This window comes from Ctenopharyngodon idella, chromosome 10, assembly GCF_019924925.1.
Source record: "Ctenopharyngodon idella isolate HZGC_01 chromosome 10, HZGC01, whole genome shotgun sequence".
Taxonomy (NCBI): domain Eukaryota; kingdom Metazoa; phylum Chordata; class Actinopteri; order Cypriniformes; family Xenocyprididae; genus Ctenopharyngodon; species Ctenopharyngodon idella.
In genome coordinates, this window is record NC_067229.1 from 29,746,473 (window position 1) to 29,769,012 (window position 22,540).

General features: G+C 37.2%; 2 protein-coding genes across 2 annotated transcripts; one reads left to right on the top strand and one right to left on the bottom strand.

The window, feature by feature from the left end:
• Positions 1-338: 338 nt before the first annotated feature.
• On the top strand, positions 339-7,493 carry si:dkeyp-41f9.4 (PR domain zinc finger protein 8). Its single transcript, XM_051910640.1, has 4 exons — positions 339-2,379; positions 2,464-2,673; positions 4,883-5,090; positions 5,410-7,493. The coding sequence occupies exons 1-4, from the start codon at positions 2,377-2,379 to the stop codon at positions 6,396-6,398; spliced, it is 1,410 nt and encodes a 469-aa protein (XP_051766600.1). The 5' UTR covers positions 339-2,376; the 3' UTR covers positions 6,399-7,493.
• Positions 7,494-7,612: 119 nt separating this feature from the next.
• Positions 7,613-19,116, bottom strand: rasgef1bb (RasGEF domain family, member 1Bb). The gene is made up of 14 exons (XM_051910639.1): positions 18,814-19,116; positions 14,859-15,036; positions 14,631-14,753; positions 12,561-12,698; positions 11,968-12,189; positions 11,766-11,840; positions 11,547-11,639; positions 11,140-11,242; positions 10,913-10,992; positions 9,952-10,047; positions 9,753-9,848; positions 9,113-9,236; positions 8,152-8,224; positions 7,613-8,030 (listed from the first exon to the last, which is right to left on the bottom strand). Exons 2-14 carry the CDS (start codon positions 15,027-15,029, stop codon positions 8,009-8,011), a joined length of 1,416 nt encoding a protein of 471 aa, XP_051766599.1. The 5' UTR covers positions 15,030-15,036; positions 18,814-19,116; the 3' UTR covers positions 7,613-8,008.
• Positions 19,117-22,540: the final 3,424 nt, after the last annotated feature.

The window sequence follows — 22,540 nt, forward strand, 5'->3', positions numbered from 1 at the left end:
GAATAAAGTCGTTATTTTTGTTTTGTTTTTGCGCACAAAAATTATTCTCGTCGCTTCATAAAATTAAGGATGAACCACTGCAGTCACATCGACTGTTTTAACAATGTCTTTAGTACCTTTCTGGACCTTGAAAGTGTTGATTATATTGCTGTCTATGGACGAGCCATATACCTCTCGGATTTCTTCAATAAATATCTTAATTTGTGTTCTGAAGATGAACGAAGGTCTTACAGGTGTGGAACGACATGAGAGTGAGTAATTAATGACAGAATTTTCATTTTTGGGTGAACTAACCCTTTAAGGTTTATAGTATGTGTTAATAGTGATCAACAACAACAAAAAGTAGCTAGGTCATTTGATTAGAGAGAGTAACCACGCCACCCTCCTTTTTGTCACTGTCAAACCACCAACCCCACACACACCACACTACACCCCTTGGTTCGGGACCCACTTGGCCCCTGCTGCACCCACCCACCACACCCTGGCAGTGGGGGCCAAGTAATAGTACTGGCTTCATATGTTTCCCTGGGGGTCATTAGTGCCATTACACCCAATCCAAGCATGCTTGAGCCCCTCGCCCCAGGGTGTTTGTACATGTAAACCTGGTGCCAGTCCGTGCCGGAGACAGGATTGACCGGCACAACGGAAGCAGCAGACACGTAAAGTCCTTCGCGAGAATTGCGTTTAGCGTACACAATCCCGCAAAGAACTGGGCACAGACTTGCCAAGGGAAGAAACTTCACTCGACCGTCGGTATTGATTCTTTCCTTCCAAGAGAAAATTCCAGCTCTATACAGAATGTGAAGCTATCACGCTGCATTGCATGCTGGGGTGACACCACCATTTTGGGAGGATCGCCCTCTGCTACTTATACTGAAATTAATACTGATACCTGCTTTCCTTTTGTTTTGTTTTTGCCTTGAAAGTAAATGTTCGTATTTTTCATGGTATCGTTTGCAGGGAAGAGAAGCTATTTTATCGCACTGCGATATTTGATGTTTTTTTTTGGTTTTTTTTAGAATTCTATGCCAAATATACCAGGTTACCATGAAGACAGTATCACACGCTGGGCACTCGCTGCTGCTTCAGCCATCATATGGTAGAAATGTCCAAATAAAAAAATGTGTTCAACAAGCTGGCAGAAGTCGATCCATTTCTTTGTTGGAAATGTTTAAATGTCACTGAGATTTTATTGTTGTCATTGTAAATATTTACTTTCCCATGGCCACGGAGGAGAATCAGAGATTGTTGGACACACATTCCACACAACCAAAATCAAATCCCTAGAAGCTTGTGAACAATTCTGTAGTGGCTGCATGCAAATCCTGCTAATTCACAAGCCGAGTGAGAGCCATACTTGCAGAGGTAATGTTAATTTTTAAACCAAACCAAATACAAAACTTTCAAAAACACTTAGCAATGTGATTATTTTATTGAGTGAAAGGCAGTGGGTTTAATCAGTGACATTATTAATAGATTTGATACCCGGCGTTTTCACGTCACATGCTCAACCTGCTTCCCTTGATGTTTTAACATGTAGAAAAGATGAAAAAACTTGCTACATTATCCATTTTTTTTCCCCCTGAACAATGATGTGAATTCTGTGGCTATTCTCGATGCAGCAGGAATGACCTACGGTGGCGACGTTTTTCACAATCATGACAGAAAATCAAAATACTGCATTAAACTCACTAGCAGAAAGGCAGCACGAATCTGCTATTCCTCCCAATATGGCGTCTAAACAAGTTACCCAGAACTCAACACGGTGTGACGTCACTGAGATTAACTGATTACGGAGCTGCTTCTCTTCATGAGGGAACTATTTGGTACAATATCTTAAAATCCTGTCAAATACTACAGATAAAAAATTCAGTGATTTTGCTGGACTCAGTTAAATAATAAACAGTTAAACAGTTGTGGATCATTTTGCGGATGGTGTAGGCCTGCACGTGTGTTGCTGCAGATACATGACGCTTTCAATGGAAAGAAAGAAAGAAAGAAAGAAAGAAAGAAAGAAAGAAAGCGAGCACCTCGGCCTGTATCTGAATGCGAATAATAGCCTGCAGTCATAAGTGATCATTAACGCCTGAGCGCACTGCTGTTAATATGCCAGTATAATGAGCTCGTCTCAGCGATGTCAGGTTAGACGTTTGAGCAAAAGATCAGGCGCACACACTGACCCAGAACGACTCGTATTAGGGATAAGAGCACAGTGCAGAGGGACCAGAGGTCAGAAGTGATCGGGGCGGAGTCTTGTCAGTTTCCCAGATAAATGATTGCGCTTGTAATTTTAAAATCATCGCTCAGAGCATCCAGTGGGATCAGGACTCACTCTAAGACACTCAGCGGAGGATTTTATCTGTGCTGTGGATTAAAATGGTAAGATGCGTTTATGATAAAAAAAAAACAACAACAAAAACATAGCCTACAGAAAAAGTTTGATTTTTAAAAGTGTTGTCTCAGGGTCCAGAGGAAAGTGCGCGTTTTCTGCTGGACGCAGCGGCTGCTAAGCGCTGGATTAGAAACGCGCTGAGCAGCATCATCACCTCTCGAGCCATACCTGCAGGAGCTGTGCTGGGTCCTTGTGCTGTAACACACACCTCCCTGAGTGACAGCATCGCGTTCATCGCCTGTAAGTGCTCGGACAGACGAGCTACTGCCTACGTGCTCCAGGTAATTTGCGCGCTTTAATTAATGACTTACCATGACATCACTCTTTGTCACGCTTTTACACAGTAAACATTTCTTAGGATGAAAAATTGTTTCAGTTGGATATATATAGGACATACCCTAAGGTCTTGGTTATCTACTGAAATTTCCACCATTATTGCCTAGAAAAGAAAAAAAAGATACCGTTCATTCAACACATGGGAACATTCAATTCAATTCAATTCACATTTATTTGTATAGCGCTTTTCACGATACATATCGTTTCAAAGCAGCTTTACAGAGAATGCATGTCAACATTACAATTTGGAGAATGCAGTTAGCTAATAATGTAATAATTTAGGCGATTAATATACAATCACTGTTTGCAATTTAATTGAAGGTAGAAGCAAAGAGCTCCTGGAAAAATGAATTACATATTAACAATAATTAGGATATATAGAAATTTGCGAATGTGCGTGTTGATCCAGATGTTGCATCTTCTGAAGTCATCGCAGGAGTTGGCGCCGTCTCTTCCAAAGTTTTAGTCATCTGAGGTCTTCTTAAGAGGCTGGATCCAAACTGAAACTGATGAACATCTTGTTTTGCATTTGAGAACTTTATATATATATGTTAAACAGTGAAAACGAACAAGTAGAAAAAACAATGAAACAAGTATTTTTGGAATAATTACATATAAAACATAATAAAAAATAATAAAAAAAACACAAAGCACATGACAACTTCCTCTGACCTGACATTAATTAAAAAAAAAAAAAAAAAACATTAAAATACCAACCATTAAGTTAAAATCTTCCTTTGTTATATAGTTGGCTCTTGTCTGAATGTACTGTATGTCAGTGCAGTGTTTTCCCAGCTATTATAAAAATATATGATCATATGAAGGTTTAGTTTCAAATATTCTGATTAAGAATATTGTTTTGGTTGTGCTTTGGCTCTGTGTGACTGTGCAGATGAATATTGTTCTTTCTTATAAGTAAAAAGAGAGAGATTATCCTACTGCTCATAAAACATTAAAAGACTATAATATAAACTATAGATATAACCAGTTTAGATGGAAAGGATCTGAAGCTGACTAGCTGAAGACGTTACTGTAGCTTTACCCATTAATAGACACAATATTTCCTTAAAATAAATTCCAGCACAGCACTACAACAACACATACTGAAATGACCCTTCACAATAGATAATGCTTTACAATGAACTCTCTTAGAGAGCTACATATGGGCAAGTTATCTGTTCAATAAAATACCTCACTCACCTGTTGAGTAATAAAAATGCCTAAAAACATTTTTTATAACATTAATCCCTCATTTCTCACCATCTCTGAAAAGCCAAGACAATGTTGATTCTCGTTTTATTACAAGCTCTGTCGTTTTCTGTTTTTGGCCTCTCTTTGGTCTTTTTTTTTTTAACGGGCGATTCCTTGGAGGTTCGAGATTTAGCATTCTTCAAGTGAGGGTAGTTTTGGGCATATCGAAAGGTAGTGGATATGCCAAAAGATATTTACAATTGGTCACGAAAGCTGCCTGTTAGGGTGTGGGGTAGGGTTAGGGGTTAGTTTCTGTTGTAGCATTAGGTGTTTTCGACTTTTTGTTTTTATAGAGTTTGACTTGAAACAGCAGACCGAATGGTGTATGACCATGATCAAAGTACTGCGTGGGTGATTCAAAAAAATATGGAGCCGTCTGCTCTCTAATTGCTCTTGCGGTACTTTGATGTCATACACCGGTCGGTCTGCACAGCTTCAATTCGAACATGTTGTCTATTAATGAATATGATGAGACACACAGGCAAGTGACGTACACAATTTCCCAAGAAAACCATAATGTCAGGTCTAAAATATAAACACTTATAATAAGCATACCATAGTGAATCAGGGTAAGACAAAAACACATTTTGGAAGAAGGACTGATATTCATTATTTAAATTTTGTTAATTTTGAACAAAAAAGTTACATAGTGTACCTTTAAGTTTTAAACCAATGCACAAAGCCACTGATAGAGAAAATCAGGATTTGTATAATTGAAATTTGGAAAGAAAACCTTAAAGTTACTGAGATATAGCCCTTGTGGCCACTTCACTGTGTGGCACTGATCTACCCTATAGGCTATTATAAATTATATAAATAAATTGAATGTAATTTGTTGGTATTACAAATAATAAATGCATGAATTTATCAGATCTTAAGGACATGTTCTTTTGCATTGTTCAGATCGACCCATCAGTGCCTAGCGAATATCTGCAGATGATTCAGTCGGCTAGGAACGCAGAGGAACAAAATCTAGAGGCATATATGAATAAAGGACATCTATGTTTCAGAGCCATAAAGGATATTCCTGAAAACACTGAGCTTTTAGCTTGGTATGGGAGAGATCTAGCCAAACTGCTTGGTCTCAGCAACGAGCAAAAGAACACAAAAGGTTTGAATACATTATATTTTATATAACTGCATTATATTGAATGTAGTGTTTCAGTGTTTTTGGACAAATCGGTTAAGTGAACGATTCAGTGACTAACTCATAAAGACAGTCACTTGTTTTGTTCATGAATGAATCAGTTGAATTAATGATTCGATGCCTCGCTCATAAGCTACTTGTTTAATTTCTGAATAAATCAGTGTTTTTGAAAGAAATGGTTAAATGAACGATTCAGTGACTAGTCACCACATACTGTTAATTCCTAAATGTTTAATTGAAATGAATGTAAACTGATTTTTTTATCTGTCTTTCTCTTTTTAAGGTTTCATTTGCTCTGAATGCAAACTAAGTTTTCTCTTTGAATTCCCTTTACTGGCACACCAGAGATTTTTCTGCATAAAGAAGCCTACATGTTTTTCGAAGAAACTCACCATCCCAGAAATTCATTCACTGAGTAGCAAACCAACCACAGACTTCCACAATTTAGCACGAGAGCTGGAGAATTGCAGGAAAAATCGACCCGAAGATGCAAAGAGCACTAAAAGAAGATATTCTCTTGAATCAGACACAGATGAGAGTGATGGCGAACCATCATCTTTTGACACCCATGGAGATGAAAAGATATCTGTGAAAAGATTTTGTGTTAATGGCGTGAATAGACCTTCCTGGTCATCTGCCAGCAAAAAGTCTTTCAGCAAGGGCCAAAATTCTCAGTGCAGCTCACTACAAAACAATGACAACTGCACGACAAACCCCAACAGGCAGGATTTGAAGCCTATTACAATAGCGACCAAGCCTGCGTTCACCACTAGAGGGTCGTATGACAAGGACAGGAAGAGCGCGTTCACACAACCTCCACGCATCACGCCCCATATCCCACTGCTGTCAGCCAGTCTTACCAATGACAACACCCCTAGCCGGACAGCTTTCCTCCCCAGCATTCTACCACTCAACTTCCAGAGCTCTGCTTTGCTATACAAGGACCTTCCCAAACAGTTGTCTCTTCTTCCCAGCACAAACCTCTGGCCCAAGACCTCCCGGCTGCAGCAACTGCACACTACTCCTTTGTTGTCGCTACTGCCTCCCTCTCTATCTTCTCTTGGTCTACCTATGCAGAACTGGTGTGCTAAATGTAATATTTCTTTCCATATGACATCAGACCTGGTGCAACACATGAGGTCCCACCACAAGAAGGCGATGTCAGATGAGAAGCAGCCGAGGCACAGGGAGGAGAGGCTGAAGTGTCCCATGTGTAACGAAGCTTTCAGAGAGCGTCATCACCTGTCACGTCACATGACCTCTCATATATAAGCTCATGCTAAAAAAAAATCTGTTTCTCCTACCTAAATAAGCATTTGAAAATTGCTTTGAAAAAGTTTTTAAATATTAAAAAAAAAAATGTATATTAAATGTCATTCTCAAATTTAAATGAATGGTCAATGCCAATGAATTTCAGTGAAAACATTAATTGGTACTTACCCAAGGGGATCACTCACTATACATTAAGATTTAGGTTTATAGACTGTATGCGCCAGAGAAACAAGCCTGCAGCCATCTTTAGAATTTTGTGTTTGAACCTCCGTTTTTGCGGTTGCTCTGTATATTTCTGGCATCGCTGTCGAAGAGTAATTAGCCGTTGAAGTGGATTTACTTATTGTAGAGTTAACGAAAGTTATCATGACCGTTGTAATTTCTGAAGCGGATGTCATAACAAATGTCAGTAGACTGGGAAAATTTTAAAACGAACGGTTCATTCATAAATCCGTAAGATCTTACTTTAATGCAGTGGGAATACAAACCGGAAGACAGAACACAACCAGGCGAAGCACGGAAAAGGGGCGGGGCTACATAAGGTCTTGTTATTAGATTTAATAGATTTTTTTTTTTTTAATTAAATAATACATGTTTGATACATTTTACAAAATGCTTATTTAGGTAAATGTGGCAAAATTGAGCGACTTTATTCGGTAAATAATAAAAGTCCTATTTTTAATAACATTTTATTTTACATTTGATGTATTTTGTGTTAACTAATTTATTTAGTGAAAGAAGCTACATAAATGCCATTTGAAAGCATCAATGGTACCATGAATTCGTGCTGTCAGAACACAATCCAATGTCATCACTGTTTTATTGTACTTATACTTGTAAATAAAATGTTTTGGTTTTTGTATCATATAACAGCATTAATCTTTAAATTTTTTATTTTTTTGTTGTTAAAGTGTCCTAAAAGGCACTAACAGATTCTTATTGTATTCGTGTATTTAAATGGTTCAAACTTTAGAAGTTTATCATCTAAATTGTTGGTTAGCAGCAATACTAGTTTGGACACTAGGTGGCGAACGTGTACTTGTTTACTTGCTTTCCATCTCTACAGTAACAAATGAATAATGTCAATGTATGCATAAACTAAAAATAAAGAAATTAAATGAATAAATAAAATTAAATAATAATAATAATAATAATAATAATAAAGAAAAGTTGTATGAATGAAAAGTGAAAATAGTGACCACCCAAGAATCAGCTTAATTCAGAGATCCTTTATAGGGAAACATGTACACTGATCACATGAAACTATAATACACACAAAAATATATTTTAATATTGTAACAAATATGTTCACAAACTATTAATACCACTTACCAAAAACAAACAAAAACAATGTAATAATAGAACAGGTCAGCCAGCGACATGCTCTTAATTCACCCAGGAGATTTATAGCATGTTTAGAACACATATCATTAAGGTACTTGAGGTAAATGAGATGAATATGTTTCCTTTAGCATAATGTTACTGTTACAATGAGAATCCAGCCTCAATTTCAGCGATGAAACCACAGAAAAGTGTAATGATTATAAAAGTCCTTCAAAGTCTTCAGTGCCATCAGTCCTTGTGTTAGGACACGATCCCAAATTCACCATTCACATTCTACTAAGGGACGACCTAGAGCAATGGAAAACAAAAGCCAAATTAAATTGAGCCTTCACATACACTAGTGGCAGGTCATTGTTTAAAAATGACAACTGAAAGTCTGGAACAAGGGTTTTCGGAAAAGACTTCAGACCTGAGCGAACGGCGAGTGTCCCTCTCCAGGTTGTTTTCAGGACCTTCACTCTCATACGAAGCTAGCTGGAGCTCTGTAACACAACACAAATACATTTATTCAACAATTAATTCACCCAAAATTCACCGCTTTATGCACAAACATATTTATTATTGACATGATTGTATTATTTGCATACTGAATAGTAATTGGTCCTCTTTCTTGTATTTATTTGCAGTGGTGTGTGATTGGCCTTTCCTTTTTTCTTTTTGCAAAACACCTACAGCCAATTCACCATCTAGTTCTCTTAAAGGTGCAGTAAGCGATTTCCGAGAAACACTGCTGATACATGAAATCAATCCAAACAAACACACCACTCCCTTCATCGCTCCACCCCAAAAATGCACAAAGTGATTATCTCCATCATCGCTGAAGAGAAGCAAAATAATGCTTTGTGAAAAATAAAGCGAATTTGAAAACAAAAACAAAAAAAATAAACATACAAGCAAGAGTTGGTTGTTAGTCACCAGCAGCACACCAGCCCCAAAAAAAAAAAAAAACAAACAAAAAAAACAATGACACTCGTGTTACTATAGCTAACATTACAAAACAGCAAAACCAATGTTACTCACGTATGAAAAAGAAACAACAAACTCAGCGACCATTTTCAGGCCTTCCTGCTCAGGTCTCTTAAGCGCTGGAAAGCTTTTCTAATATTAACGTGGGTCGTAAAGCTCTTGCCTGATCATAACTCTTCTTTTTCCAGTGACATTCCTCTGACCTTTTCTCTCAGCCATCTCTCTTTTTTCAAATCTCCTTCTTACTCACTCTCTCTCGTCCCCCATCATGAGTAGATACGCCCCTTACTGCTGATTGGCTGTAAATGTGTATTATGCTGCTTGGTCCGATCCACTTTCAACAGCATTTCTCAGAAATTGCTTACTGCACCTTTAAGTGCAAGTAGGAAAGTGTGACTGCTCACCATCTTCATTGAATACTGGTGCGCTGATGAGATACTGCAGTGTTTTCCTGTCCCTCTCAAAAGGACAGATAACCTGCCTCCAGGACAGAAACTCACTCACTTGCTTGGCCAACTCCCAAAATTTCTGTAAAATGAGTAAAGAGAAAGTTTTATTATATTAAAAGCAACAAGGTAACAACTAATATAGTACAGTGTTTCCCATACATTGATTTATTTGTGACATTTGTAAACTTGTTTTCTGGCCAAATAAAAGCTCGACTGTAGTTTCTGTCAAAATCAAAGTTCACAGGTTTATTACTTGCATGTATAGAAATTAGAACAAAAATAATGATGAAAGTTTCATTTATTTGACTAATATATGACTATTACCATCATAGGAATAATATTATAACATTATTATTATGTAGTGTAATGTAGACAGACACTATCACAACTAAAAAGAGGTACAAGTCAATGCACTTGTTTTTTTATTTGTTCAATTTGCACACTGAAAATGGGTTGGAGCTCTTAATTTTGAACTCTCAAAGTCCACCAGATTGATGAATTTAGCTTTAAAATGTACAACATTTTCATACGGGGGTGGGGTTTCACAAAATCCAGTGGGGAAACACTGTAGTATTAGCTTTACATGCCAACTTGCCTCAAAATTGATGTGGCCATTAGACAGTCTATTGACACAGCCTTCGTTAAGGAAGTGGATATCCTTTATGAACAAGCTAAAGAATGGAATAACAATCTGAAAGACAAGAAGGGTGAGTTCACATCAAGTTCACATTTAATTCAAATGAAATAAAATTAGTTTTGTATGAAAATGTAAATTTTTAAACAAAACAAATTACCATTTCTTGGCTTGTGTGTGCTGTACTAGACCTCTGAGTTGCTCCACGCAGGGCAGTGCGGTAGCTGTAGAAGTTGCTAGATGGGTCCATTTGGTGCTAAGACAACAAAATAAACAGTAAAATCATCTGTGTTTATACACAAATCTGTATAGTTTAAAGTCCAAAAGTCTGAAACCACTTTTGAAAAGGCTTCAGTTTTTCTGATGGAATTCAAATTACATGGTCATTGTGACAAACTTGCTTATTTGATTAGTGACCAAGAAAGAGTGTAGTTTCTTAAAGGTTGTTTTTGAGGTCTACTATAATAGGATTTCATGTTTGAATGTTCAAAAAACATAAATTTTCACATATGTTGCAGCACTTCTATTCCTTGTCTGTCAGTAACGCTCTGTTTAGTTTCAGTCTTCATGAAGCCCCTCCATCTGAAAAGCTCAATGTGCTCTGATTGGTCAGCTGGACCAGTGTGTTGTGATTGGTCAACCGCTTTGTGCGGGTTTGGGAAACTTCACGCCCCTTACCATAACTGAGTTTCAACACACTACTAACTCAACCAGGCCTTGCTTCTTTTTTGCATATGCCTTGGGCGGGATTTATTTAAATGACGATATTGTGACGTTTGTTCCCGGAAGAAAACTCAAGACTACACTGGAGGCGTATCAGGGAGTACAGAAACTGCTTACTGATAATGAGAATAACTCCCTTTGGAGTGACTTTGTGCTTTATAACTTTGCAGATCTTTTTCATGGTCAAACATCAACATTACACACTAAAGAGAGTTGAACATGTAAAAAAAAGCATAACTCTTTAAATACATCTGATTCTTTTAATCTTAAATGTTCCTTTGTTTTAAAAATATCAACATCTCAAAATGTTCTGTGTATTTCTAGGTTAAATTAGATGGTCTCAGACTGTTGGGACTCCACTGCATATCTTTCTCTCTTCCTCAAAGCAGCTTCCTTACCACCAGGATGTCAAACTTGTCTGTGTTGACTTTATTCCAGGTTTTCTTCAGTCTGGATACAGGGTTCATGTTCATCCCAGCTACACAGTAAAACATTGTTAAAAATATGAAGTCACTTCAATGCAAATCAAAACTGTGGTTATAAAATAGTAAAAAAGAAAAGAAATAAAATTGTATTTCAACTGTAATTGTAATGAATAACAATATAATTCAATATATGTACTCACTAATAATGGCCATTAATGAGTTGAAGTTGCCAATGTTGAAGCATTCCTGTGCCACATCTATGAAGAACTCCAGCACTCTTGCCCGGTGTTTCTTCTTCACCGGCTGAAGACGAACCAGCAGAGGGCAGCATAAAGTCAAAGATTGCCAACCAAACAATCAACTACATACAGCAGTGGTTGGTTCTCAGCTGGTTTTGCTTGAGAATGCAGATTTTACATTGAAAATAAAGTAGCAATCCAAAACAACTGGATCATTCAAAAAGCAACAAAATGAACTGCACAGGCTCAAGATATGCAGAATTATTAATGTGACAGCAGTTGCACAACCTTTGACGTCAACAAAAGATAAGATTTTGGCCTGCTAGCACTGCTTGGCTTTATTCCCAAAATAGATGAAGTGTTCTCACCATGCAAATTTCTGTGGCTATCAGGTAGCTCAGTCTGTTGAACCATTCAACATAGGCCTCCAGGTTACTTGCTTTTCTTTTGCTGAAGAAACTCTGAAGAACAAAAGTTGGATTGTCATTGAAAGTAATCAAGTGTCTTCCTTATCTGTGGCCATTCTGTTTCCATCTATTTACTGTGTTTTTACGTAATCTTTAACTACAGATGTGTGACCAGCTTACCTTATGGTTGTCTGAGGGTCTTTTCTGAGCAAACGCTCGAACGAATTCTTCAGGCCCAATAAAGCTGAGTCTCTCCTACATGTGGAAAACATGAGAGCAGCTTCAAGACTGAATCCATAAAGTACAGAAACTGATATTACATGTGGATATCATTAAATGTCAATACTGACAGCCAATCATATTGAAGCTTGCTGTCACTCACCATCTCGATGTGTGTCAGCTGTTGGGCGAAAATAAAAGGGTCATCGCATAGGTTCAAAACGCACTCATCTCTGCGTACTAACTGCTGTTTCGACTTCAGGGCGACTGGTCGGTCCATGGCAGCGGCGGCGCTGGATGTCGCCAGCGACTCTTCGTACTGTCCGAGGGTGGTCAGCTTGCGTAAGAGGCGCTGAATGAGTCTCTGCATGGCCCTCCGTGAGAGCTAGTCAAAAACAACAGAACCATTTCCAATGTCAGGATTATAATATCTATTCATGTCTCTAGCCAAAAATAACATTTGGTAACTGTAAGCAGTGTTGTTGATATCTCAGCTTGTGCGAAAAGGAAATACGTTTTGGAGCCAAACTACGTACATGCAAATCCAATATGATGCACAAACGCATTTGCATTTGGCTCCAAACCCATGTCATGTTGTTGTCCAATATATTGATATATTCACACAAAAGCCATGTAGAATTTAGTCATACTTCATCATTCATTTACTCAAAATTTAATTCAGTTCACAAACAAACATAACATGATGCAATCATGATGTTTCTGCTAGATCATCAGGATGACATCATCTCGACTGACCTCATCTCCGAAGGCAAGCCGGTGGGTCATCTCTTTGAGGCTGCGCATCATGCGCTCATCCCTGAAGTCATATGGAAAAGTCTCCGTCCATTCTGTGAGCAGCTGCACGATTTTCGGTGCTATTTCCCGTATTCTTTTCTGTTGAGTAAAGCAGGACAATTAGCACTGAATCATCTACAGTTTGCTGGTAATAGCTATAAATACTCATCAATAATGATTGAGCGCTGTTTATTTTAGTAAAGTGCACATGTACAGGTGTGTGCGTCACAGTAGGGCTGGGTGGCATGACTGTATATAGCGTACAACAGTAGAAATGTGTTAATCAGTAGAGATTCTGTTTACCATTTATACTATGGAGTAATTAGATTTGCGTATACATGTATAAGTAATATATAAATGCATTTATATAAAAACTACATGAGGAGAGCTTTTTTTTCCTTCGTGCAACGATTAAATTTGAAGACTGATATGCAATCAATCTTGAAATATGACTTTTCTTAATCATTTGAACTGGTTAATAATCATGTTTTTAAATGCACACAAAAAAACCTTGAATATATCACGATTCTTTAATAATATATATATAGTGCGTCAATGTTTTCAAGCTCGCCTCGGGGGATGGATGGGGGAATCGTGAAGTAAGCGAAATAATGAATGAACACTGAATCAATATGAGAAAATTGTAGTGAATTGAAAACCAGAGAACTTATTTTAATATCATTAAGATACTATTATAGTTATTATTAATATTTCAAATTACATTTTTATAAGTTTGTGTTTTAAAAAAAGTCTATAAAGTAGAGCTGCATGATTCTGGATAAATTGAGATTTTTGTTTGTTTAAAATAGAGATTCTGAATACACAACTAAACAAAAATAGATCCATCTAATTTAAGAGAGGTTCTGACAAAATGTTAATTGCTGGAGTCTATTTAAAAACACTTATTTGAATTATTTTTTTTAAATCAGCTTTGAATGAATGAATGAATGAATGAATGAATCGTGTAAACTGGTGTAACGATGTAATCGAAACAAACTGAAGCGTCAAGTTACAAAAGGTGATTTACTCTATTTTGATTACTATTGTAGACATCAGTGTTTATATCCAAACTATAAACTTTTATCCCAGTACTTCTGTAATAATTTGAATTATTGTAAGTCTTTTCAACCACACAGTATCATTATTTCTGTTTGTGAAGGCGTTTCATACCTATATATGACAACTCTTCTCTTTGGATCAGCGGCAGAGCCAACACAAATATGAATGTTTGCCGTGATCATACTTGTCAAAGTGTTAATAAAAGACAAATAGTTTTAATTTAGAAATAAGATTGCGTGGGTGTTTGAATCGAGATCTTTTAACGATCAATCGAGCAACTCTACTATATAGTTTTTAATTCATGTTTGTTTTAGTCATTTTAGTAGATCAAGTTAAACTAAATGAAAATGAGAAATGTTGCCTTAGCAACAAGCTAAAAAGTTCATTTTTTTTATTTCTTTTTTTCCAAGCAACAAAAACTGAATCTAAAACTAAAACTAGAAAAGTTAACTATATTAATAACCCTGCTATGAACCCAAAGATTTACACCGCTAAAGGGAGTGATTTAGTTATGATGCGTCATGTCCCTCCTCGTGTCTGCTGTACACGCTGTGTTTGAGGGCAATTTGGCATATTAATATAGAACTGATTCATGAGATGTCACACTGTCACACAGGTGTGTGCATATCATCTATTTTAAAAATGGTTCAAACGTGGCTACAATCATTTTTATTATGTAAGACTCTTTTGAATCTTTTATGTGTTACATAATGTGAAGCTGTTTTTGCACTGATGCCAGACTTATTCATTCATTTGTTATGAACAGTCTTATCTTTTGGTTTTTGTCCATCAAGTACCTTTCACTTGTGAAGTTTGTTTAATTCGTTGGATTATCCAAAAACAGACATTACCACATGGTTATGCAATACATCCCTATTTCCAGCCAGCATAACAATATTGTGATGTAAAAACACTCATGTGGTGATATAACATCTTGGTCATACTTCCCACTCATAAGATTACAGCACGTACCTTATCGGTCTGTGGGTCGCCAACCCTGTGATGGTCCACACAAAGGTAACACACACGAGACATGAGCTCAAACGGATGCAGGAAGAGACGGGAGCTTAGTAGGAAGGTAAAAATGTATGACCTCTGAAACACAAGAAAATCTCAAGCGTCAATCAAACCTGACATTTACTGAGCAAGGAGAGATTATAATAATTATCATAGGAAAGTATAAAGGCTGTATATGCTTACGTCAGGGTAATAGTCCACAGTAGGGACCAAAAGCTGTATCAGGGCTTCCAGAGACCCAGCCACAAGCTTATTATCACGATAGTGCAAACCCCCATAGTTCTCCTCCACAGGTTGCCGGTGACTGTAAGTACTAGGGTTGAACTTGCTTGAATATGGAGTTGTCTGTGGCATGTTGGACCTGTGGATGAAAACATTAGTCAGTCAGTAAGAAAGTTGCAATGCAGGCAGCATCTCTCTGAAAGGTGTGAAATGAACACCCACCACCAGATGAATGCGGGTGCATGCAAGCAGTTTATCTACTAGCTAATTTCCACCAACACAACGACAGCAAACATTTTTATGTGCCATTTTTTTATTAAACATTTCACTCACAAATAATAAAACTAAAAACGTAAAACCATGACATTACAGATAGACTCATAAAAACACAACTTTACGGAATTTCTTTTTGCTTTTCCAACCCATTTTAACTGATGCTTATGAACTTTCAACTTCTATATTAGCAAATCGTCATGCATGTCATTCAGCTAGATAATGTTACCGTGGTGACTTATTGAACTACATCACAGAAAACCATGTTTAAGTTCAGTTGTTGGTTGTTAAGGCATAAACATATGCAAGCTTGTTTCCACCATGGAATAAAAAAAAAAACAAACAAAAACAAGAACAAATTCTGACTTTTTCTCAGAATTGTGAGGTTATATCCAGCAGTACTGAGAATTGGTCAGGATTGTGAGATACAAACTCCCAATATTCAACATTCTCTTTATTTTTATTCAATCCAAATCGTATGTATACGACACTGCAAAAATATTTTAAACCCCCCCCCCCCCCCCCACCCACCCCTTTAAAAACTGAAAAAAAAAAAAAAAAAAAAAAAGGGTATTACGTGTTGTCAAAAGACATATCTGAAATATCTGATGAGTGCGTCAACACAAAGGCCAATCAGAGGTGTTTACGAATCTGCTCAACAGCTCTCAAAGGGTCATATTTTTTTTAATTTCAGTACCGACTTGGTATCGTGGTCAGTTCTTTTGACACCACTAGTCCCCTATATCAATACATTGAACTTATGAGCTTGATCCCTTATTGCGAGTTCACATCTTACAATTCTGACTTTTTCTCCTCTCAATTCTGAGTTTTTATCTAGACTTGGAATTGCGAGGAAAAAAGTCAGAATTGCGAGATATGCACTCGATCCTTCATTGCGAGTTCATACCGTATTACCGTACCATACCGTAATTCTGACTTTTTTCCCCTCACAATTCCAAGTCTAGATAAAAACTCAGAATTGAGAGGAGAAAAGGTCAATTGTGAGATAAGTTGCAATTACCTTTTTCATTTTTTTTTTTATTATTATTCTGTAGCGGAAGCAAGTTTCCATATAAACATGTGCTTGGTCAACATAAGTTAAGGCACCCAAAACACTACAAGATAATCGGGCTGATTTTGGGCCCAATTCTCAGTTCTACAGATTATCATATCAGATTTTCCTGTGGTGTGAGATGTCAAGAGTGATTTAACCATCGGGGCTGCACCGGTCTCAAATTGTAAATATCCAAAATGTTGAATATTTACGATCAGAAATCTCAGAGAACAAACATTAAACGAGGGGGAAAAAAAAAAAAAAATCAGAAAGCAAGCTGACGGAAGCATAACATGACGTCATCCAAACCTCCTTTTTTTTCCCCTCATGAATTTTTTGTAAAAACCGGTCCAAACACCATTATCGGCGTTTCTTTTTGCCCGTCGTCTGCCATGTTTGTTTGCTCTAGTCCAAAATCACATTTGATCGTAAGAGATTTTGCGAGATTTCCCATGTTTACAGTCAGGACTCTGGTTGTTTGTCAATGGAATCTGTTAGTGTGTGGTGTGCTGTCTTGGACACATTGTGGCACTCCACAAAATATAGGAACAAAATTAGGATTTAAAAAAAAAAAAAAAAAAAAAGTGCCATGTTTGTGGTCTCTCACATTTTGAAAATCTGATAAGATTTTAAAAATCTTCTAGCGTGGGCCAGCTTTAAACAGTTAGTTCACCCAAAAATGAAAATTCTATCATGAATTACTAACCCTCATGTCATTCTAAACCCGTAAGACTTTCATTCATCTTCGGAACACAAATGAAGATCTTTTTAATGAAATCTGAGAGCTTTCCGTCCCTCCATGACAGCATACACAACTATCACTTTCAAGCCCCAGGAAGGAGGTAAAGGTATCATAAAAGTAATCCATGTTACAAAGATGACCAAAAGTCTTATAGGTTTGGAACGACATGAAGGACAAATGTCACTAAAAGTTATAAAAGTGCAATGTAAAATGTACAATGTAAAAATAAAAAAAATAACCCTCTATGGCATTCCATATATGTATCACAAGACTCTGTTGTAGACCTACAAAAACTGTATAATCCAAAATACAGACTGGCAATTATTATATATACACTAACACAGTGTTTATTTAGTTATGATATCTTGAGCTTTATTTACAACCAGGAATAGTTATGCAAAAGTTAATTAATTTCTGATATTTCAAGTTATTTTATATCATTGAATTGGGAGAGAACAAGCAAACTAACTAGCAAAAAGGCATTTACCAGCCACAGTGGATTGTGGTCTAAAAAGTTAATTTCCCATCCTGCACTGCAATCTCTAAAGCTCCAGCGTGCTAGTTGTACTCTTAACGCTAAACACTGTTATTGGATTAAGGAAGAGTCCTGTGGTCAAGCAGGTTTAATGGCAGGAGTCTTTTCTTGAACCACTGATCTCCTTTATTGAGTTCAATATTTACAACGCATCCTATATGACAGGCCGACTCTGTTCTTTTCTACTAGATTAGAAAACAAACTACAGAAGGAATAATTGTTTGTTTATAAGATAAAAGCATAAGTAAAATGATCTGACATGCTTGTGATTAAAAGAAAACGTTCTAAATTCTAAACGTACCCAAAAATATCTAATTTGACTGATATTTCTATGACAACAGTGACTCACTGACCAACCACGTAACGTGTGAATCTTCCCTGTTGAACGAGTCTCGTGCTTTTCCTTGTTGCTTATTCATCGGTCATTAAAGGGATAGTTCACCCAAAAATTATAACTCTGTCATCATTTACTCATCCTCATGATGTTCGAAACCTGTATGACTTTTGTGTCTTATGTCAACGAGTAAAAGAGATGATAGGCAGAATGACAGTCTCAGTCACGATTCACTTTCATTGTATGGAAAAAGATTAAATGAAAGTGAATGCTGACTGAGGTCATCAGAACCTAACAATCCGAACAAAATCTTTTTTGTTCAAAGAAAATCATATATGTTTGGAACAACATGAGGACGAAGAAGTACTGACTGAAATTATATTTTTGAATGAAATACTCCTTTAAATGTGATACTTCCCAAGAGAAGCGTAGTAAACAACGTCATTGCAAGCTTCTCTGAAACACATTCAGTAATAAAACTGAATAAACGAAACATCAGAAATGCATTAAATACAAGTAGTTCATCAAAACATGAGGAAGAGATGGTAAACAGACGGTGCAGTCAGTGTAATTACACGAATCTGCCCTTCACTAACTACCACTGACTGACTCATCAGACCAGACTGAAAATCACAGATGGACTGTGTGTGCAATCACTCTTACACATGTATGAGCAACACAAGCGAAACGAAAACAAGTTCAAACAGACAAAACAGACCGATAAGAAAAAAAAAAAACTTCTGACAACTGAAAAAAAAGTGTTATTAGGGAACAGTTAAATTAAATATGAACAAATATGCAGAAAACTAAATGTATTTTAAGCGGTTAATTCATCATTTTTAGATACCTGTATTGTTTGATTGCACAATTACATATTCAGTAAGTTAGAAAACAATAGTTAAAGCAAAAAAGGCAGCCTGACACAGTCATTTTTAAAGTTTTTGAAAGGTAGTGATTTGCAGAACGCTGTAAACTTACCACAGAATTAAAAAGGTAAATGTAAAAGAATGTTGACGGTAAAGATATCCAAGGAAGCCCAACAAAAAGCCTCCAAAAAGCGTGCACACCCCAGACCAAGTTGCTTTCTTACAATGAAAGGTCGCAGATTAAGGTCTTCTTATCTTTCTTTTGCGTGCGATACAAATGATCAATTCATTGTTAACGTAACACAAACGGATGCTTCGTAATGATCGATGGTCTCCATTGTTTTACTAATAATCCAGATCGCGAACATGAGAAACTAATATCGAATTCCTGTAACACCGAAAGCATTAAGAAGGAAAACCGGAAAATGCGGTGTCGCCCACAAGGAAAGACGAGCCAATCAGAAGCAGGAAGCAACAAATTGAAATTTTCGAGTGATCTTATTGGCCAGGACGATGTCCATCAACTTCCTAGACGCGCACAAACCACTGACAAATAAAAACAGTTGGTTGTTTTGAAGTTTGCAAGTGCTGTCTGTATACACCCTTCACTTGTTTTTATTTCCAAAAATGCGTATTATTCGTTCATTTATGCTTTGTGAATCGTTATAAACTATGTACATGATGCAATATTATATCATTTAGAGCATAAATTAAGACAAGTGATATTCAAAATTATGGGTAATTTCTGCGCTTCTAGTGTCATCAAATGGGGATGTACAAATACACGCAGTATTCATGAAACAATATGTAAACAATACCTGGAAGGCCTACTGCATGTACTGAGATTTTGAAGTGTGCAGATCTTTGCACTCTAATGAAGAGAGCTGAAGAGCCACCAGAAGTTCAAAAATTGAAAAAGGTAAGTGTTAGCAACCAAGAAAGAGTAAATTGTTAGGCAGCATGGTGGATGTACTATGCCTGAGAATGTATTTATAATATGTTAATTTATATTACATTAAGTCCTTATTTGAAATCAGTGCATTTTGAAATTATGAGAGTGCTGCGGGGAAGAAGCTTTTTTGTAGGCAAAAGTTAGCATCAAAAATAAGCTCTGTGACCAACAAAAGTTTATGATTCTTACACGTTTTGTTAATCATGATAATCTTCACAAATTAACTTTTGAAGCCTAAATACAATCGCTGGTAAAAAGCTAAATGTAGGCTATAAACAAATTACACCACATATAAATGAATTACACCACAGTCTCATGACTTCAGTGTCACCATCACTAAGCTCCACCTCTTTCACTCTTTATTTAAAACACATTTTCTCTGAAAGTATAAGTTGGAATAGTTTGCAAGAGCATGAGTATAAACACAATGAGGCTATGAAAGCAGACTAATGAGTAGATGGGTTTTTTCTTGATGTTTATTGTCCTCGACAACTTATGTGGTCCATTTTAGCCACTTGTTATCTTGTTAGCAACCACCTTTTTCCACAGACCTTATTTCAGGCATTTCACTAAAAACCCATTCAAAAAAATAATTGACTTCAGGACAAGGGAACCAGCAGTGCTAAAATGCTAAACACTCTATTTGAATGCAGCTATTCGTTTCAGACAGGTTTCCTCTCCTGCTCTGCCATTGGTCAGTCAAAAAGATAGTTCCACCCTAAAATTTACATTATTGGTTAGACAAATGTTGCTGTGTGCAGTATTCCCATGGTAAACACTGCCATCCCACTCTTTCCAGAACAGCATATTTTTTATTTCTGTGGGTGTGGTCGACTAAGTGGGAGTTTTGTGTTATATAAACCTTGAATTACATCAATGCAGAGGTAGGCAAGTCTCATTTTATAAGTAGGTGGATTTCATTTTGAGCCCATACCTCTCCAGCTCCACTCAACAAAGTGTCTGTAAGAATAATTCACCCCTGCGAGGCCCTTACTGAATGATGTACTTCGCCCACACCGTTAAGAGGCACCTAATGGTGAGAGTTTGACTTGAGCTCAGTAATAGTGCTTCAAGCTGAAGCCTGTGTTGGATTCCACCCACGGCGCTGAAGCCCTGAAACCTTCTGGCCCCTGCAGGGCTTCAGCTACAGAAGGACGGTGTTATCACACATGGTAAACACACAGCTTCAGCTTACACCCACAAAGACTCAACCAACAGAGCAGAACCCTTTGGGAACTCCAGTCTTTTATATCTCCAAGCTAGCTGTGATGATGTGGTTCTTTATCGACTGGGATTACATAACCGGATCCACGTCAGCACACAATTCACAAGAAAGTTTCCTTTGCTATTTTTTTCTGCAAAAAAAAATGTTGTGACCTTTTAACGGCATATTAAGTTTCCTGTTAAATAGTAATTTTGGCTGCACTCTCTTTGGCGATATTCTTTAGCTTCCTATAACTTTCACAGCAAAGCATCTATAATTTATAGAGTTAAATAAAATATAAATAAATAAAGCTTAGGAATATGTTGCCATCTGCTTGTACTACTATACCAAAACACAATCAGAACATGAAAAAATGCTAAACATTCACTGAAGGGAAATTCCATCTGACAATGGAAATGAAACCTGCAAGCCATTAAGGATGAGTGCAATAACATCTGTTGGGTCGACAATGGATAAGCTTGAATAATGGGGGTGGGAGTGTGACTCACTGCTTTCCAGTAAGAAAGTGATTCAGCCCCCTGGTTCACTGACCTTCAAACACGGTGCCCACTGTGTGCGACAGAATAGTTCAGTAGCTCACTCAGCTGTCCCCATGTCCATGATGACGTCATCACCGCAAGTGTTAATGACCCTCATCTCACATGCACGCACTCATGAAGGTGAACTGTGAGCTATTCATGTCTGCGCTGGCTGCTGAATAGTTTTCTGATGAACACAATTCTAAAATGGTCCCCCCCCCCCCCCCCCCCCCCCCCTTTCAGTTGGAGTTTCCTGTAAATGTACATATGTGTGAATTATCGAGAAAAATAATAAATAATGCATTATTGTTGGCTACAGTAGACACGGTTTGAAGCCTGTGGTAATTTTGATGATGACTAATCACAATGTGTGTGATCAGTCCAAACCTTTTATTCGCAACAAGTGCCACTCTGTTGGTACAACTGACCCATTTTTTATCTGCTTTGTCTACTAACTGTTAATTGTTTATGATTTTAACAATTCTAGCTACCCCTTCTACTCTGCAATTAAATTCCTGATTTGTTTACATTCCCAAAACTAAAGGCTTATAAAGAACAAATATTTTAATAGCACCAATTCCTGTAAAACACTTAAAGGAACACATCACTATTTTTGAAAATAGGCTCATTTTCCAAATACCCTAGAGTTAAACAGTTGAGTTTTAACGTTTTCAAATCCATTCAGCCGATCTCCGGGTCTGGCGGTAGCACTTTTAGCATAGCTTAGCATAGTTCATTGAATCTGATTAGACCGTTAGCATCTCGCTCAAAAATGACCAAAGAGTTTTGATATTTTTCCTATTTAAAACTTGACACTTCTGTAGTTACAATGTGTACTAAGACCGACGGAAAATTAAAAGTTGTGATTTTCTAGGCCGATATGGCTAGGAACTATACTCTCATTCCGGCGTAATAATCAAAGAACTTTGCTGCCGTACCATGGGTGCAGCAGGCGCAATGATATTACGCAGCGCCTGAAAATAGTCCCCAGCTAGGCAACTTCCAGCGTGACCGGCACTAAGTTTGTTGTCCCTTCTGCCCTAGTATGTTCATCCACACTTTCTTGCCTTTCACGTTCCAAAAGCTCATCTTCAGTGTATTTCCGGTTCAAATAGATACGGTTCAGGATCTGCACCAAAATAAA

Bases quoted from the DNA above. Each gene is read 5' to 3' on its own strand.
- si:dkeyp-41f9.4 (XM_051910640.1), top strand. The intron at 2,674-4,882 runs GTAATTTGCGCG...TGCATTGTTCAG, and splicing joins CTACTGCCTACGTGCTCCAG to ATCGACCCATCAGTGCCTAG. The intron at 5,091-5,409 runs GTTTGAATACAT...TCTCTTTTTAAG, and splicing joins CGAGCAAAAGAACACAAAAG to GTTTCATTTGCTCTGAATGC.
- rasgef1bb (XM_051910639.1), bottom strand. From the start codon at position 15,029: ATGCCACAGACAACTCCATATTCAAGCAAGTTCAACCCTAGTACTTAC. The intron at 11,841-11,967 runs GTGAGTGACAGC...TTCCACATGTAG, and splicing joins AGCTGACACACATCGAGATG to GAGAGACTCAGCTTTATTGG. The intron at 8,225-9,112 runs GTGAGCAGTCAC...GTTGTGTTACAG, and splicing joins ACCAGTATTCAATGAAGATG to AGCTCCAGCTAGCTTCGTAT.